General features: G+C 38.6%; 1 protein-coding gene across 1 annotated transcript in view; it reads right to left on the minus strand.

Moving 5' to 3' along the window:
* The window catches only part of GPC5 (glypican 5), a 1348699-nt gene that overhangs the window by 1080036 nt on the left and 251416 nt on the right, over window positions 1–17247 (minus strand). The window contains exon 3 of the mRNA XM_029936541.1: window positions 10738–11432. Coding sequence (XP_029792401.1) covers window positions 10738–11432 — 695 coding nt within the window. The remainder of the gene's footprint in view (window positions 1–10737; window positions 11433–17247) is intronic.

Below are 17247 nucleotides of genomic sequence, written 5' to 3' on the forward strand. Positions count from 1 at the left end.
AGGCCCAAAATCATAGTGATGAGGAGGAGAATAAGGACTTTTGATCAATGAGAAATAAGTCCTATTTTTTACTTGCTAATTAAACTAGAAGGTGATGACCCCAGAAGTTTTATGGCCTCCGCTGTTACCACCTGGGAACAGCCAACCTGAGAACCAAACCAAGGTAGACAAAAGCTTCACTGAGAAGTAGGCATGAACACTGATAACATTTATGAGGAACTGGATCAAATCAGACCTGCAGTTATCTGTACCATTTGCCCATTTAATTATATGGCCTAATATCCACTCCTTTCCTTAGGAGGTTTTAAATGAATTTGAGGTTCTGTCACTTCCTACAAAAAAAAAATTGCCCATTATAAGCAATAATGTTTCCAGTGTCTTTTTTTCTCAATGCATTAAAGTATAATTTTGAAAAGAAAAAAGTATATATAAAAACGTGTCTAAAACTAATACATAAAGAGCTATTGTGAAAGGCTTGTTCAATTCCTTAATGAGAGAATAAACAGAGCAATAAAGCTGCTAGGAAGAGATTAGCATTATGGTCGTTGAAAAAAGAGTGGAATAGTATTCTAATGTTAGAATAATAAAAGATAAGGTTAATATTTTTTAGGTAAATAAAAGAAGGGCTTTTCAGGGTTTTATCTCAATCAAACAAAAATAACTTGTAATTCAAAAGGGAAAAATTATTTACAATGTATTCATCTTCTGAAAATTAATATCTAACTTTACAGAGCACAGGATGGCCTATAATTTATAGTGAGTAAAATAGTAAGGAAAAAAGAGAAAATTTCACACACCTACTGATGACTCAGGTGGTTTGTCCTATTAAACTATGAAAACAGTACAGGGTAATGTTTTGCCATCTTTTAATTTTTCAGATATGTTTTTGAGACATACTCAAAGTTTTTGAGGGGAATTATAACTACCAAGTGTTTGGCAATATGGGAGATTAGTTATGGTCCTTCTCTATCCACTTGGATGATAAAGGGCTCCTACTGCTAGATCAAACCCGGAGGTCACCTTGACAATCACAGCCCCTTCCAGAGTGTGGTATCCAGTATCACACGGACTGCCAACTGACGGAGTGAGGGGAGCCCTTCTTCAAATCAGACTGTCCATATCATACAGGTAGAGACAGCTCAAAGGTCGCTGAAGAATTTAGGCCATAGCTTAGCACTGGCCCTCATACCCACCATGCACCTTGCCTGGCTTTCTCTTTCTGTCCCTTTTTGCATTTGCCTTGGGTGCTTTTACAACAGTTGCAGGAGCAATTACAACAGTCTAGTCACCAAATAACACAGGGAGTGCCTGAAAATGGAAGAGAGAACCCAGAAGCATCCGTGTTTAAAAGTGGGAGGCTCTACTTGTCTCAAAGGACAGCTGCGGAAGAGTCAGACGTCAGCCCCCCCCCCCAGCCAGTCTGGTCCTGGCAGGCCCCAAGGGTGCCGTCCAGGGAGAAAAGTGGGAGTAGAGGAGTGATCCATGGTTACACTGAACATTCCTGAGAGGTGAAGACTTGAAAGAGTCCTCTTGTTTCTTCCTTAGTTGCTAAATATGAAAACAGAGAAGTGAGTCTCCCCACCCCAGGTCTCGCCTAATGATCTCACACCCTTCCCCACACACATTCAAGGGCAGCTAGAAACATTCCAAGGGGAGCCCTGAGAGAGTCGTCTTTGATCATCATCAGCTGGGTTAGGTCTTCAAAGACACAGAAGGAAAAGTTTATGGAAGAAGTGGCCCGACTGTAGACGTGCAACCCTGCACTGCGCAGCTTCCCAGATAAGAACCATCACAGATATGGAGACATTTCCCTGCTTCGTTCCTGGGGCAGCCAAGGAGGGTCGCAGGTGCTCAGAGTTGCTCCACATCTGCCCCCGCCTAGGGAGCCTAGTCTATACCACCACAGCCATGCGATATAACCAGTGACGGTGTGGGCTAAGATGTGGCAAAGCGTGGTAGGCACTATTTTCTTGTCCCCTCTACCACCTCCAGTGAGGTCTGCCCTGGATTTTAGGCACTCAGGGCATTCTGGGCAAGACTCTCACTGCAGGGCCGTATGCTCTGTTGTGGCCACAGAGTCATGGCCACCTGAGGTGTGCCATCAGCGGCCTTGAAGTCCACAGAAGTTCCACTGATGGCCACAGTGCTCTGTGTAATGCTGACCCTAGAGGCTCCTTGCCCAGCAGGGGGGCTATGCCAGGGGACTGGCCAGGCCCAGCAGCCCAAGGAACACCATGAGATATGGTGGTTTTTACAACCAGGATGAGAGTTTTCATGGTTAAAACTTTTTGTTAAGGGGCACCTGGGTGCCTTAGTTGGTTAAGCGTCCCACTTCGGCTCAGGTCGTGGTCTCATGGTTCATGAGTTCAAGCCCCACATCGGTGTCGCTGCTATCAGCACGGAGCTCGCTTCAGATCCTCTGTCCCCCTCTCTCTCTCTGCCCTTCCCCTACTTGTGCTCTCTTTCTCAAAACTAAATAAACTTAAAAAAAAACATTTTGTTATTATGCAAGGTGAAACAAAGTACTGGCCACTGGAATGTCTGTCCCTCTAGATTAAAAATATTAAATTGAGAATACTTGCCATTTTGTAAAAGAGTTTAGAGACCTTAAATCAACTATTTTGGAAGCAAACTTTAAAACTTTCTATGAGACAAGTAAACATGAAGACCACGAATGAACCGCTAGGAAGCTACCACTCTTTACTTGAACTTAAACTAGATATTTATAGGAAGCATGGGAAAGAGAAAAATCTAAATGCCTACAAGTTCTGATGATGGTCGACATTATCAGCCAGATTAACTCCTTAGAAAGGGCATCAAAGCAAATTTAACAAAGCAGCAACCAAAACAGCCTTCAAAACCCAGCTGAAGAATGGAGAAAAGCTTCCGACAGCACTAACGAAGGCTTTAGAAGTTTACCTTTGGAGGTAAATTCTAGTCTTCAGAAAAGCATAAAATTGCTTGCATGCAAATCTCAAGGAACAGAAGCATAGAGTAGGCAAATTTACTAGGGAGAAAAAATATAAAATGCTGCTCACGAAGTGAGTCTTTAATAAGAGTCAGATCAAGCCTCTGAGAAAACACTTGGCTAGCAATGAGCCATTGGCCTGTGTTCTTGGGAAAGCAGCAGAGACTGTGCAAACATGAAACTGGATATAATGAAGACATCAGAAAATGGAGACCTCTTAACTGGTGAAGCCAAAGGATTCCTGATTTATGGCAATTGAGTTTAGTACCAGTTTACAAGCTCTTGAAGAACGCAGGTATACACAAAACTAACTGCAGAGGCTAAGATTACCAATGCACTTAAAATCCATTTGAAAAATTTCCAACCAAGAAAGCTTTGTTGTATTCAGAAAACACTGAAGTAGAAAGGGAGAGGCAAAAAAAAAAAATGCAACAGAAATATCATATCCTTCTTGAACTTAATCAATAAAAGGAAACAAAGTTTTACACAGTATCCAATTTAGAGAGAATTTACTCCATTTGAGGTAGAGAAGAAAGAATCATTCCAAACCACCCCCAAAATACCGGTGATGCATATAAACAGTTACACACTTTAAAACTGAATCAAAAATACTTCAGAAAATTTAAAAAAAGAATCACTGGGTATTATTAAGACACTCGTATTCCTAGGAGACAAAAGCTCATGTTATTGAGATAAAGCTTGCTAGCTCAGAGAAACATCAATAACTTAACAAAGCAAATGCATACATGACACAAAAATTGAATGAGGAAGAAACTAAACATTCAGAAACCTGTCCTTCCATTGCTTATTTTCCAGAAAAAGTGCATTTGGCAGAGGCCTGAGACCACAGGCAGGAATCTTCCAGATGCCAGATCCCTGAAGAGGGAGGAGCATTTGGCTGTGATTGTGAGGAAATGAAAAGATCCATGCCCAGAATCCACCACTGGTCAACCCCCAGGATTCCTCCTGTCTGGCCAACTGCATCCTGAGTCTGCAAGTTTCCAGAAGAGCCAGACAGAGCTGTGCCATTAACATAGCGATGCTAACAAGAAAGCCTATAAAGAAATAGGAATGAATAGTCTGGAAAGAAGGTGTCAGGAAAGCAGGCAAAGAAATAATAGCCTTCAAATATCTGAAATTTAAGATGGTCAAAACTTAGTCCCTGTCTTCAGAGCATTACAATCTATAGTCCCATGAATTTTCAAATACCTAGAACTATCCACAAGCGTGATGGGCCACTGTTCCAGGAAATCTTTGTCCAGATTTCTCTTTATAGACCTTCAGATCTTTACAAGGCACTTAATAATTATTCCTCTTAGGAAATTAGGTAGAAAAAAAGAATCAGAATTATCAGCACTTATTTGCAAGTAAATCAGACTACAGTCTTTCTCAGAAAGATAAAAATCACAAATCAATCATGCAACATTTGATGTAATATCAAAGCTTTAGGAACTATTTATCTTTAAATTATGCAAGCCTGTTATCTAATATGTTTCTTAAAAAAAAATTAGGCCTACCTCATGTGAGGTACCTGGGTCATGACTGGTTTTCCAGTTTGGCCCTTACCACTGGAAATCATCACCCTCCAGAGACATTATTGAAGGGCCAAACTGGACCTCCCCTCCCCTCAAGGACAAATCTCCAAAAGGTGAAGGATTCAGATCTAATCAAGCATGTGAAGAAAATTCTTACCATCAAAGTTCAGTCAAGATATAAAACTATCTCGATACACTGCAGTATTTATTTAAGTAGAAAATCACTGGACAATAGAATCTTTGACTTACCTCTGGTCAGAAAACATTTGCCTCTTTCCACATCTCGGCCAGCACTGGGAGGAGAACCCACTAATTACTGCTACAGACCACTGCCACCATTCTGTAACAGCAAGCTCCCTATTACTACCCAGTGTGCAGAATTAAGCACATAAAATGTTTTCAAGTGATCTTTGCATAACTTGGATTTGATGGCCTCTCATGATCTAATGAAATCTTCCTTCTTTATTAGCTTATAAATTTTTCTGCTTTCAGTTGGCCCATTATGATTAGATTTTTTTCTGATATGCCTTTTACCCTAGAAACTGTATCTTTCCCATTCGATTATTACTAATTTAATTTGTATGCCTTTCCATTTTCTCTTGTGGAACATTGGTTTTACTTCTCAGAAGAACGAGTCCATCTGAATAGCATACGAATCCCAAGTTAAACATTATTCTTCTAGATAAGTTAAATAAAAAATAGGCAAAGGTTAAAATGGTATCTTTAAATATATTATGGATGTACTTTCAATGAAGTTTTGCCCAACTACCCATAAAATGCGTCCATAGGTAATTGATTTATAACCTTGAGTCACAACCTTTTATTCTGTGGCAGACAAATGCAAAAATGTACATGAATAGAAGCTCATAAAAAAAAATAAAGCTTGTTTCAGACATAACACCATCTTGGGGACTGTTGGAGGTGGTCATTGAGAGAACACGCCTGTTGGCTGACATGTGAGCTGGAACCAGATAATCAGAGGCTCCTAACCCTCTCCCCTGTCCTTGGTTGTACATTTCTCCTACCATCCCCTTCCGCATATCAAGGATGCAGCCTTGAGAGAGTGATGTGTTACCTCAATCTTACTTGCCCTACAATCCCTATTATACAAAATCATATAACACAGTGATTTTTAGGAAACTGTATAAAATAGAACAAAATTAGTGCCTTCCCAGAAATAATGAAGGCTACTATTTTAATTTTCCTTTCAATTGATGTGGAAGAATATCACTGAGATATCTAAAAACATATGATTAATTTATTATGCTTTGATTCTACAGATGCAGATAAACGGGACTGTATATAGAGGAAGTGATGAGGTATTAGTTTCTCAATCACACAGTTTAATTAGAGTGCACTAGTGTGTACAATTCACCTTAAACTCAATTTTGGTAGGTATTAAAATTGAATTGAATAGCTATTCTAAAGTAATTTGAATGCAACCAGCTGAATCTCTACTAATAGTGCATAGGTAAGAGATGTGAAAAACTGATTATCTATTTAAAAATACAAATTAGGACTTTTACTGTTGGAAATTATGTTTCTAAACCCTTACAGACTTTAAAAAAAAAACTTTTTGTGGAAGTAATTCCCAAGATAGCAACATAGGAGGCTCTTGAATTTCCCTCCTCCACAGATGCACCAAATGTACAACTACCCAGAGGGAAATTTCCTCTGAAAGAAATCTAGAAACTAGCCGAGCACATTGGGTGAATGCAGAAATACCTACACTGAAATAGGCAGGAAAGGCTGAGACACACACTTATCATAAACCCCCCCCCCCAGCCAAGGGCCATACGCCCAGAGAAAAGCCCCAACTCCCACCTGTGAAAACAAAGCACACCAAAATTTACGAGATCCAGCAAAATCAGTGCTAACTGGTAAGTTTACAGTGATAAATACCTATATTAAGGGGAGAAAAAGTCACACCTCAAGGAACTAGGGGGAAAAGAGAATAAACGAAGCCCAAAGTTATCAGAAGAAAAGAAATAACAAGGATCAAAGCAGAAATAATGAAATGGAAACCATACAAACAACTGAAAATATAAATGATGTTAAGAGCTGATTTCTGAGAAGATTAAAAAAAAAACCAATGTGCTACTCTTTGCTAGACGAAGAAAAAAATATAGACTCAAATAAATGAAATTAAAAGTCAAGGAGGAGACATTACAACTGACACCACAGAAATACAAAGGGTCATAGAGACAGCTATGAACAATTATATGCAAACAAACTGGATAATGTAAAATAAACAGGTAAATTCCTAGAAACATAGAACCTTTCAAAACTAAATCATGAAAAAATAGAAAATCCGAACAGATCAATATTAAGTAAGGAGACTGAGTTAGTAATTTAAAAATTAGAAAGAAAACAAAAGCTCAGAACTGAATGATTTCACTGGTGAATTCTACCAAATATTTAAATAAAAATGTGATTTTGTCATTCACATGTCAATAAAGCTTAAAAAAATATTTTGTTTCTAAAATTGTATAGAATCAATGTTCAGTTGAGTTTCTTAGTAATATTTGCTCCATTTAGAAGATGTTGAACCACTGAAATTAACACAGAACCTGGGTTCTTTTAATAAGTAAAAATATTAAATTATATGAATAAATAATATGCTACATGTAATTAATAGCAAAATATCAAGTTTTATTTTCTAAAATAAGTGAATGATTTCCTCACAAGAAATCATTACATTATTTCTTAACATTAGGAATGATTACAAAATTATTTTCATCTATTTGTTCTTAATATCAATTAATATTAAAGCATATTATAGGTTTGCATCATGTTTTCTAAAAATTCTAGGTTTCTTCATTCAAGGAAATTCTTTACAGCTATTTGCTTGCATTAAATAAAAGTTTAAAATATATTTTTAACTCTATACCACATTAAGAAAAGTATGTCTGCTTTAGGAGCATTTAAAACACCACAGGGGCTCCTGGGTGGCTTAGTCAGTTAAGTGGCAGGCCGACTTCAGCTCAGGTCACAATCTCGCAGTTCATGGGATCGAACCGCTTCGGGCTCTGTGCTGACAGCTCAGAGCCTGGAGCCTGCTTCGGATTCTGTGTGTGTGTGTGTGTCTCTCTCTGACCCTCCCCCGCTCATGCTCTGTTTCTGTCTCAATAATAAATAAAACATTTAAAAAAATTTAAAACACCACAGAAATCAACAAAGCATTCATAAATAATACAATGTGATAATGATTAGTAGGCTTTAAACATTTAACATGTACAAGATACTAATCTAAGTGTGAAAGCTCATTTTATGATGAGAAATCTATGATGGAGGTATTACTGCCCCATTTCACCAAAGAGGAGACTAAGGTAAGGTGAGATGAAATCAAATGCCCAAACTCATAGCCAGTAAGCAGTGGAACACATGTGAAATCCAGTCTGACACCAGAGTCAGTGCTTTAATACTGACCCTTTGCTGGCTCTCTGTTAATGCTTTATGAAATTAGGTTATTGTCTTAATCCCCCGAATAATTATAAAATGAAAACACCCTATTGTAAATTAAATTTTGTTTCTCTAATGGCTTATTAAACAGCAGAGACTCATGATTTTCCTCAGGAAACTGAGAAGTTGGGTTTTTTTTTTCCAGTTGAAATTCATCTAACAGAAATATGATACAGAAGATACCGCTATGGATTTCTCAAAGTGAAAATAGGTATTTACTGAGGACTAGACTTGGAAGTCCTAGATCTCAGAGATTGCTTTGGGAATGTGAAAAAGTCATTATTTGCTGGCTCTCCAGTAATTTATTTTGAATTTGTTAAATTCGTTGATGTGTGAACTGGTTATCGAAGTTTGATAAACAGCTTATAAATCACTTTGAAGTTGGCAGAAATAAATATTAATGAGTCAATTTTCAAGGAATTTAAAGTCAGCAGTATCTCCTTCTTCTGTTGCCATAAGTTAAAAAAGAGAATCTCAGTGGTTTTATTTAGAAAAGGATCTAACAACTTATTAGTAATGATTGATGTTTCTCAAGATAGTCCTAGGACTACTTATTATATCAAATCAAATGACTTGCCAAAAAGAAAAGAATGTTCTTTATAAATCCACCATGGAGTTCATATGACAAAAGTCTTGTTTAAAACTTCTTTATAAAACACAAGTACGATGATGATTCTAATCTTTTGAGGTTCTAAAGTAACCTGCTAACCTGAGGTTTGCTCAAGGCTAGACTTAGAATAGGGAAAGAAAAAAGCAAGCATTTCAGGTACCGGGGTCTACCAAAGTCAGAGCCTTACACCCACATTTTCCGACTTGAACCATTTCTACATTCTCCACACAGGACAAACCAGAGTCAAAGGGTTTTAGTAGCTGCCCCAGGCCACGTGACAAGTGAGGAACAAACTCAACATTTAAAAACAGGTTTATCGAAGTATGAGCCTGTGTTAGTTTTGTGTTTGAAGTAAAAAAATAGATACTTTTCTGTGTGATAAAGTTTAAGGATACAAGATGGCCGTCCAGTTTTCCAAAATACAGAGTAAAAGGAAGGAATCTTAGAAACCCACTTACTTATGTATAATAGAAAATTCTGGCCCTTTGAGATTACATGGCATGTCCCAAATTAATACCAAATCTGGACTTTATTTCAGCGCTCTTGTGCCTGTTTTCCCTTCTGGAGATACTCAATATCATACTAATATTTGTTTCCTGGATCTAAGGGTTATTTCTCATAACTATGAAATCCTTAAAACCTTAGAAGTCTTTTATGCCTCACTTTGAGTTGGTTTATTATATCCCTTCCAAAAGTTCTAGTACTTATCTCCAGAAAGGGACAGATTGCAGAAAGATCCAGACCACTGCATATGATAGGAACATTGTTCACTACATACGGACATCCAGCTGAATAAATCAAGAAGCGGGAGTTGAAAACCAACTCATTCTCTACCCACCACGCCATAGAATGGTGTGGCATCCACCTAAAGAGGGCACCAAGTCTAATCTACAAAAGGGCACCTTACAGGCTCACAAGGGCCCGGCAAAGACCCTGAACGTTAGGAAGAAAAGGAGAGGAGGTGATTGTGCACAAAGATTTTCAGATCCAATGTCTACCAGAAATTAATTAAAAAGACTGACTTCTAAGGCTAACGATTAGGATGTTTATCAACTCAGTAAATTAGTGTCAGCGTAGCGGGAGGTGTTCTCTCAGCATCGAGGAGTATAATTTTGGTTCAGGAGAAATGATTTAGGATAAACATCAGCAACATGTCCAGCTTCACTATATGGGATATGAGATAAGGAGCCTCTGAAAATGTAAGAAAATGGCTGTACAGGAGATAGGAAAAATAGAGAACTCTTGTGCTTTTTTACTTGATGATTTTGTTTCAAAAACTTCCTAAAATCTCCTTGGAATAAAACACCATGATGTTGCATATCCCACATTTTCAAAAATCATTACACCATCACTGTGACAGATTCTGAAGAGTCTCTGAAGAAACAGTTTTGAACATTAAGCTGTCAAGTTTTCATTTAATGAAAATATAATTGGCATTTCTATTTTGGTGTTGAAAACCTTTGAAATGCTAATAATACCTAACATTTTTTTTTTTTAGTAAAAGGCACCATTCTTGGTAGTTTGCATACATAATGCCTATCTTCCCAAAAAAGAACACTCCAAAAGTGATGTGTTACTATGCTCTTTTTATCAATGAGAAAACAGGCTCAAAGAGTCTAAGGCATCTGAGAATTACTGGCAGAATGTAGATTCAAATCCAGGCGGGTCCCAATGTTAAACTTGACTTCTCGCTACCTCACTGAACTAACCCTACGAGAGGGCTTCTCCTTAGAGAGAAAGGAGAAAGTAGCTAACCAAAATTTTACTGTAAGATATAAAAAATATTTTTTTTGAGAGAGAGAGAGAGAGAGAGAGAGAGAGAGAGAGAACAGAGGGGAGGGGCAGAGAGAGAAGGAGAGATAATCCCAAGCAGGCTCTGTACTGTCAGCCCAGAGCCCAGTGTAGGGCTCGATCCCATGAACTGTGAGATCAAAACTAAGTTTAACAATTAACCGACTGAGCCAGGTGCCCAGATAAAAAATATACCTGGAATCAAATATGGCAACCCATGCATTCTCCTACTATTTCCTGAGGTATTAACTCATTATGTTGCCATAAGTCTAAAGTACAAAAGGATGTGCTTATAATCAATGAGTTTTACGTATATGTCCAAACCCTGAGTTCTAAGAAATAGGTCAAGAAATGTGGAGTTGGCTGCTTACCTGTTCCGATAACGTTTGTCCATCGAGGTGAGCCTGCATCACGGCCTCATTGACAAGCCAGTGGAAGTTGAGGAGCACATGTTCAATGTCGTATGTTCCATGCATGGCATCCGACAGCTCTTCCAGGGAGCGGGTGTAGGCATGCCAGTGCGGACTCAGCTCCGCCGTGTGTGCCAAGCAGCCTCGCGCGACGTTGAGGCAGTACCCCAGGCAAGGTCTGCTGAGAGTCAGGCCCTGGCAGAGAGGGCAGTACTGCATCCTCAGGACGGCTCTGCTGCACCCTCCGGAGGGCTGCAGGTGGTCTGTGGTGTTGATGACTTCAATGCCCAGATTCAGCGCCTGCAGAAACGTGCGGCTGGGCAGCAGCGACCTCCCCATCTGTGCCAGCACTCTTTGGGGAATATTACCAAAGGGACTAACATTCCGGCGGGCCATCCGGATGCATTCTGAGTATTCCAGGGAACTGTCCGTCACACCAGGGCTAATGAGGTGATTGTAGACCAGAAGGAAAAGACTGTCAAAGAATCTGTTTACAAACTCTTCAGGATTAACATCTGTGCCAAACAAATAGAGCCCCACGTCAGTGAAGAACTCCTGAACTGAAGCCGTAGCCTCCAAGGCCATGTTTCTGTAGGTGTTGCAGAAAAGGATACTGGTGTAATTCTCGGCTTGTCTGATGAGAGTCTCGAGGGTTTCTGTAACAAAAGCAGAGGTAAGACATGGAAGGCTTAGTATTCAGGCTAACGCTGTCCAGCCGCCAGTAAATGAGCAGAATCCATTTTAGCCACCTAAGGATCCAAATGGGAATGCTTAACCTACTAAACCCAAGTTAGTTCTCCAAGGATAATGGCTGGTCAACAGCGCACATCACAGACACCACGCAAGGTTTATAAGATGCATTTCCTAGTGTCAAATGTACAAAAATAAAAATGTACTGAAATCCAAGAAAAGTTACAATATGGTGGTTTCCCACTTAGTTTCATAGTCACCCGTCACCTCCCCATGACAGAAGAAAAGCGTTGCTGAGAAGATAATTTCCATCCATGGGTTCGCTGTTTATAAAAGCCTGACATCAGATGCTTGGTTCAAATCTACTGTACTTTTACACTTTTTCAATTTTTTTTTCCAGAAAGAGAGCTAGTAGATGATACACTAGGGACTGCATTGGAACTCCTACCACGTTCAAATTAAAAAGAAAGTAAAATATTTCATGCTTAAACAATGCTCTAACTGGCAAACCTTGTTAAGTAGCAGGCGAGTCATAGGTTGTACCAGTTAATGAAAATAATTGTGTGACCACCTTCTGAACTCTGTTCTGTTGTCCCCATCATCTGACCCCCAAAGACTTTACTGTGGGACATTTTATTTTCTCTCTTACGTAACTGATGCTTCCAAACAATTTCTCCACAGAAATAACAGAGAATAATTTATCCCCAAATTAAAGAAGGTTGTAGTAACCGGCAAGCAAGAGTTATATTTCAAAATGATAGCTTTAGGCAGCAGTTGAACACCTTGGCATTCTAGTAATTACATTTCATAATTAGCCTAATTATAATAAATAATGATACTGGGCTGTTATCAATACATAATTAATTGTAAAATACGTCAATAAAATTATCTCCCATAACCCCAATCTCATCGTTATTTTTAATTAGGTTGTAAAAGACCACACAATGATTCAGTGATCAGACCACTGAATATATTAGAAAAGGAGATGGAATGACAGTAGAATGAAAATGAAATTTAAAAAAGCAGAAATGCAGCAAGAGCCACTAATGAAGTGGAACTGTGTCATGAATATGCCATCGTGTCCTAAAATCAAATAAACAACAACAAAACAAACCAAATACCTTTATGAAAAGCACAGGCAGGTAGAATTCAGCATCTTGTATTCTGATTCTGTTCTGAGAGTAATCAGGGTTGGGTTTCAAACCTTAGTGGGCTATATATCAAGGTGTCTGCTATGGACTGAATGTTTGTTCCCTCCTCCCCCAAATTAATATGTTGAAATCTAGTCTCCAATGCGGATGACACTTGGAAGTGAGGCTTTCAGGTGGTGATTAGGTCATGAGGGGGAAGACCTCTTGAATGGGATTGGAGCCTCAGCCAAGGAGACTTCAGAGAGCTCGTCTGCTCCTTTTGCTACGTGAGGACACAGTGAGAAGACGACCATCCATGACCCAGGAAGTCGGCTCACCAGACAATGAATCGGCCAGCACTCGGCTGTGGGACTTCCAAGCCATTGAAACCATGAGAAATAAATGTTTGTTGTTCATGAGGCACCCAGTCTATGGTATTTTGTGACAGCAGCCGGAACTAAAAAATAAAAATAAAAAAACTTCATGTGCTCTGCCATGAACGCAACAGTTTTTAAAAGTGCCTGTCAGTCTGTTGCAACGTCGAGAACCACAGACTGTAGTCTCTAAAGGAGGCAGGACTTCTGTGTTCTCTCTGCATCTCCAGCACCCTCTAGAATGTAGGCTACATACTATGCATTCAATACAAATGTGACCAAATGAAGGCTGAGAATTGTAGTTTTGATATCTTTAAATTCACCCTGATTTTATCTTTAAAAAATGGCAAACATTGCTAGTTAGCCATTATTGGCAAATAAACTCATTTTCAACCTGCCATGTTGAGATTAGCCATGTTACCAAGTGAGCGCACCTAAGGCCGGGTGGGGAAAATACAGACTGCCAGGTCTCTGCACTCAGGTTTACAACCCAGTAGGTCTGTTTGGGCTCGGGAATCTCTATTTAACAAGCAGCCCCCGTGATTCATTCAACCTAGCCAGATGTGGAAAGGCTGCACCTGCAGATAATCTATAAAACGTTCGCTCCGCTTTGATAGAGGGGTTCAGCACACCGTTAGTGTGACCGCACAGCTGCAGCGACGGCTGCCACCACTCTGCTCACTCTGCAAGAGTGAGTGCGCAAAGTGAATTAAAGTGGCTGAAACGAAATAAAACTGCCCAGCCGATGTTCTTCTCAAGAATAGAGGCTCACGTCTCTCAGCAAATTATGTGCGGCCAACAATTATGTGGCAGGTAGAAAATGAGCTTATTTGCCAATAATGGCTAACTAGCAATGTTTGCCATCTTTTAAAGATAAAATCAGGGTGAATTTAAAGATATCAAAACTACAGGCACAATGATGTACTTTCCACCAGTTTTCCTAAGGTGCTACGGGGCCTGTCTGTGGCGCTGATATTTGCCGCACAATTCTCACTGCAATAAAGGTTGACGGCTACCCCTGGAAATACAAATGTTCCATCCGATTTCTGCCAACTCTAAGTGGGGAACAGACACATTTTTTGGAAGTAAATAATAAAATGTTTCTTTAAACATTTGAGTCCCAGTAATTTATAACTTACTATGATTCAGGGATACATGGAATTTATCTTTTCAGTTGCTATAACAAATAGGTTTTGCAAACTAATTTATTCTGTGAAAGCAGTATTAAAATATTTACATTTTTTATTTTTATGTTCAGAATAGTTTTCCTCTGATCTAGATTTTTATTTTTTTGTAATTTTTGTAATGTTTATTTATTCTTGAGACAGACAGACAGACAGACCGCGAGTGAGGGAGGGGTAGAAAGAGACAGAGACACAGAATCCGAAGCAGGCTCTGGGCTCTGAGCTGTCAGCACAGGACCTGATATGGGGCTCGAGCTCATGAACCATGAGATCATGACCCGAGCCGAAGTCAGAGGCTTAACCAACTAAGCCAACCAGGCACCCCTGGTCTAGATTCTTAAAACAAAACAATGGAATGTATAAAAATGTTAGGAATCCTATTATAGTAACATTTTAAAACTTGCTTTAATGTTGTAAAAATTAAAGTTTTAGTTTTCATAACTATGTACTGTTTTTGCCAACCTTTGAATAAGAGAAGACATGTGCCCCAATATCAACAGTCTGATTATTTCCTGAATATCTAAATATAAAATGGTTTTTAAAATGGAATTATTCTGTAATAGTTTTTCAGTATGCTGTTAACTCACACAATTAAAGTTTTTCTTTCAATCTGTATTAAATCTCATATTGACACATTCCAGTTAGATGAACCCCAAGCACGTGTTAGTATTTCTTTAAGTTTATTTATTTGTTTTGAGAAAGAGCCAGCAGGAGAGCGGCAGAGAGAGAAAGAGAGAAAACCAACACAGAGCTCTACCCCACAAACCGTGAGACCGTGACCAGCGCCAAGATCAAGAGTTGGACACTCAACTGACCGTGCCACCCAGGTGTCACGTGTGTTAGTATTTCTCAATATGTACATTTGTGATCCTAAACATTTTTTAAATCCAATCAATGACGAAAATGTAAACAATTGTTCAGTATACATTTGAACTCAGGATAAACATATTTTCATGAGTTTTTTATCCTAACATAAAATGTTAATACATAAACAAATATATCAGAAACTGAACAATCTAGAAGCCAATCCACTGGATGACTGTGTTAATTTTTTTTCAAGAAAAGTTGGTAAAATCAGAAGTTGAATTTACAAAAATTAGTTGTTCATATTAACTCTGAAATTGCAAACCTATCACGTTGGTCTCTTACTATGTTTATCATCAAGTAAAGTGTTTCCATTATATGGAATTGGTATTATGATTTTAACAAGAATTTAAACTTGTTAAAAGAATTATCAAATAACCCAAGTATTTTGTGGTTCTGCAAAATAATAATCCACATATAAAAATCAGTGTTTATAAATCCAAGGGAGGCTAGGTGCTAAATAATTCATCACCTCCATTATTAAAGAGAAACTACACAATTTCTTTCATTATAAAGTTTTAATAAGTAGGGGCGCCTGGGTGGCTCAGTCGGTTAAGCAGCCAATTCTGGCTCAGGTCATGATCTCACAGTTCATGGGTTCGAGCCCTGTGTCAGGCTCTGTGCTGACAGCTCAGAACCTGGAGCCTGCTTCAGATTCTGTGTCTCTTTCTCTCTCTGCTCCTCCCCTGTTCACGCTCTGTCTCTCTTGGTTTCTCATAAATAAATAAACGTAAAACAATTTTTTAAAAATAAAGTATTAATAAGTAAAACATAGCCCTCACCTAAGCCATACAAATAATAGTTTTCTGTTGATATGCCAAAAATTATAACACATGTTGAAAATAATTAAACATTTGCTAGGCTTCCTTAAGGAACTTAGGAAACAGACTAGAAAAAAAATCTTTTTGTTTTTCACTGAGAATTTCAATAAGCTCTTCCTCTCAGTGGTATCACATCAAGTCTACCAAGGCAGAAAATTTCCAGCTTTTCTTTGAGTGGTAGGTTCAGTAAGAAAATGCAATCTAATTACTGATTGAATAAAAACATAATGTCTCCCAGCTTTATGAAAGAATTAATTTATGTCTCATCTCATTAACTAGAATGTGAAGTTGGAATACATGAAGTTTATCTGAATCGCCTTCAATTTTCAACATTAACATTCTGTGAAATTTTAATAACAAAACACCTATGAGGAAAAACTTCCATCAACTTTCTTCAGCCCACAGATCCCTTGGAGACATTTTATAGTACATTCAAATGATTACTGACACATAAACCAAGGATTTAAACTTAAATACAACTAGTGGCGATAAAACGAGGTGATATCGATTTAAAATTAAACTTGACAAATTGCAAAATCAGTGAAGACTTACATGCAGGTAGCTTTTTATAAAGGAAGAAACGATATTTAGAGGGCTTTTATTGCTTTAATGATAAAGAGGATTTCAAAATGTAATGATCACTAAATAACTATTATAATAATCTCCCCTGAATGACATGAACAGATATTTTATGACCCTTTTCATATTTTAATTATTTAATTTTTGATACAGGAACATCTTCAGATACAACGTCTGAAGTGTCTATTACAATTTAAGCCTCCAGATAATCCAAAACCCAGCAATGAAATAGATGAAGGAAGATTAAGTCATATCAACTGCGGATAATCAGATGATTTTACAATATGTACCTGGGTTGAAGAGAAATTTTCAGGGCAAATTTATATATTTGTGCATGACAGTTCTCAAGTCACAAATTTTGTTACTATCATAGATAATTTCTTACAACCTGCAACTTCCAAGGTAGCTTATTGTGGGAAGCTGCAAAGATTCTGCCAAGTTCGCCGCCTCAGGCAAGGAAGTCTCGCTCCCTGAGGGGTGCGACCAGAAAAACAAGATTAACCGTCTAGAGGCCAGGGGAGCGCATTTCCTGATCCTGGGATTGGAGACGGCCAGACTGGGCCAGACGGGAGAAGCCAAATTCAACAAAAGATCAACCACATTCGGGCCCAGCGTCGCAGACGCAAGTCTGGGCTCTCCTTTAGATGCTGTGTTTGAAGTTTCAGTTTCGGTTTCCCCTTTTTCTAATAATCATTTGACCCTGTTTCCTAGCAACCAACCTAGGTCAGCTTCCCGCCCCAAACCCTATAAAGGTGTGGATATTTTCTCAATAAACTGGGCTTGATCAGAAACTCTTGTCTTGCCCCGCTCTCTGTGTCTCCTTCCTGCC

The sequence above is a fragment of the Suricata suricatta genome, chromosome 4 (genome assembly GCF_006229205.1).
Source record: "Suricata suricatta isolate VVHF042 chromosome 4, meerkat_22Aug2017_6uvM2_HiC, whole genome shotgun sequence".
In the NCBI taxonomy this organism is placed as follows: domain Eukaryota; kingdom Metazoa; phylum Chordata; class Mammalia; order Carnivora; family Herpestidae; genus Suricata; species Suricata suricatta.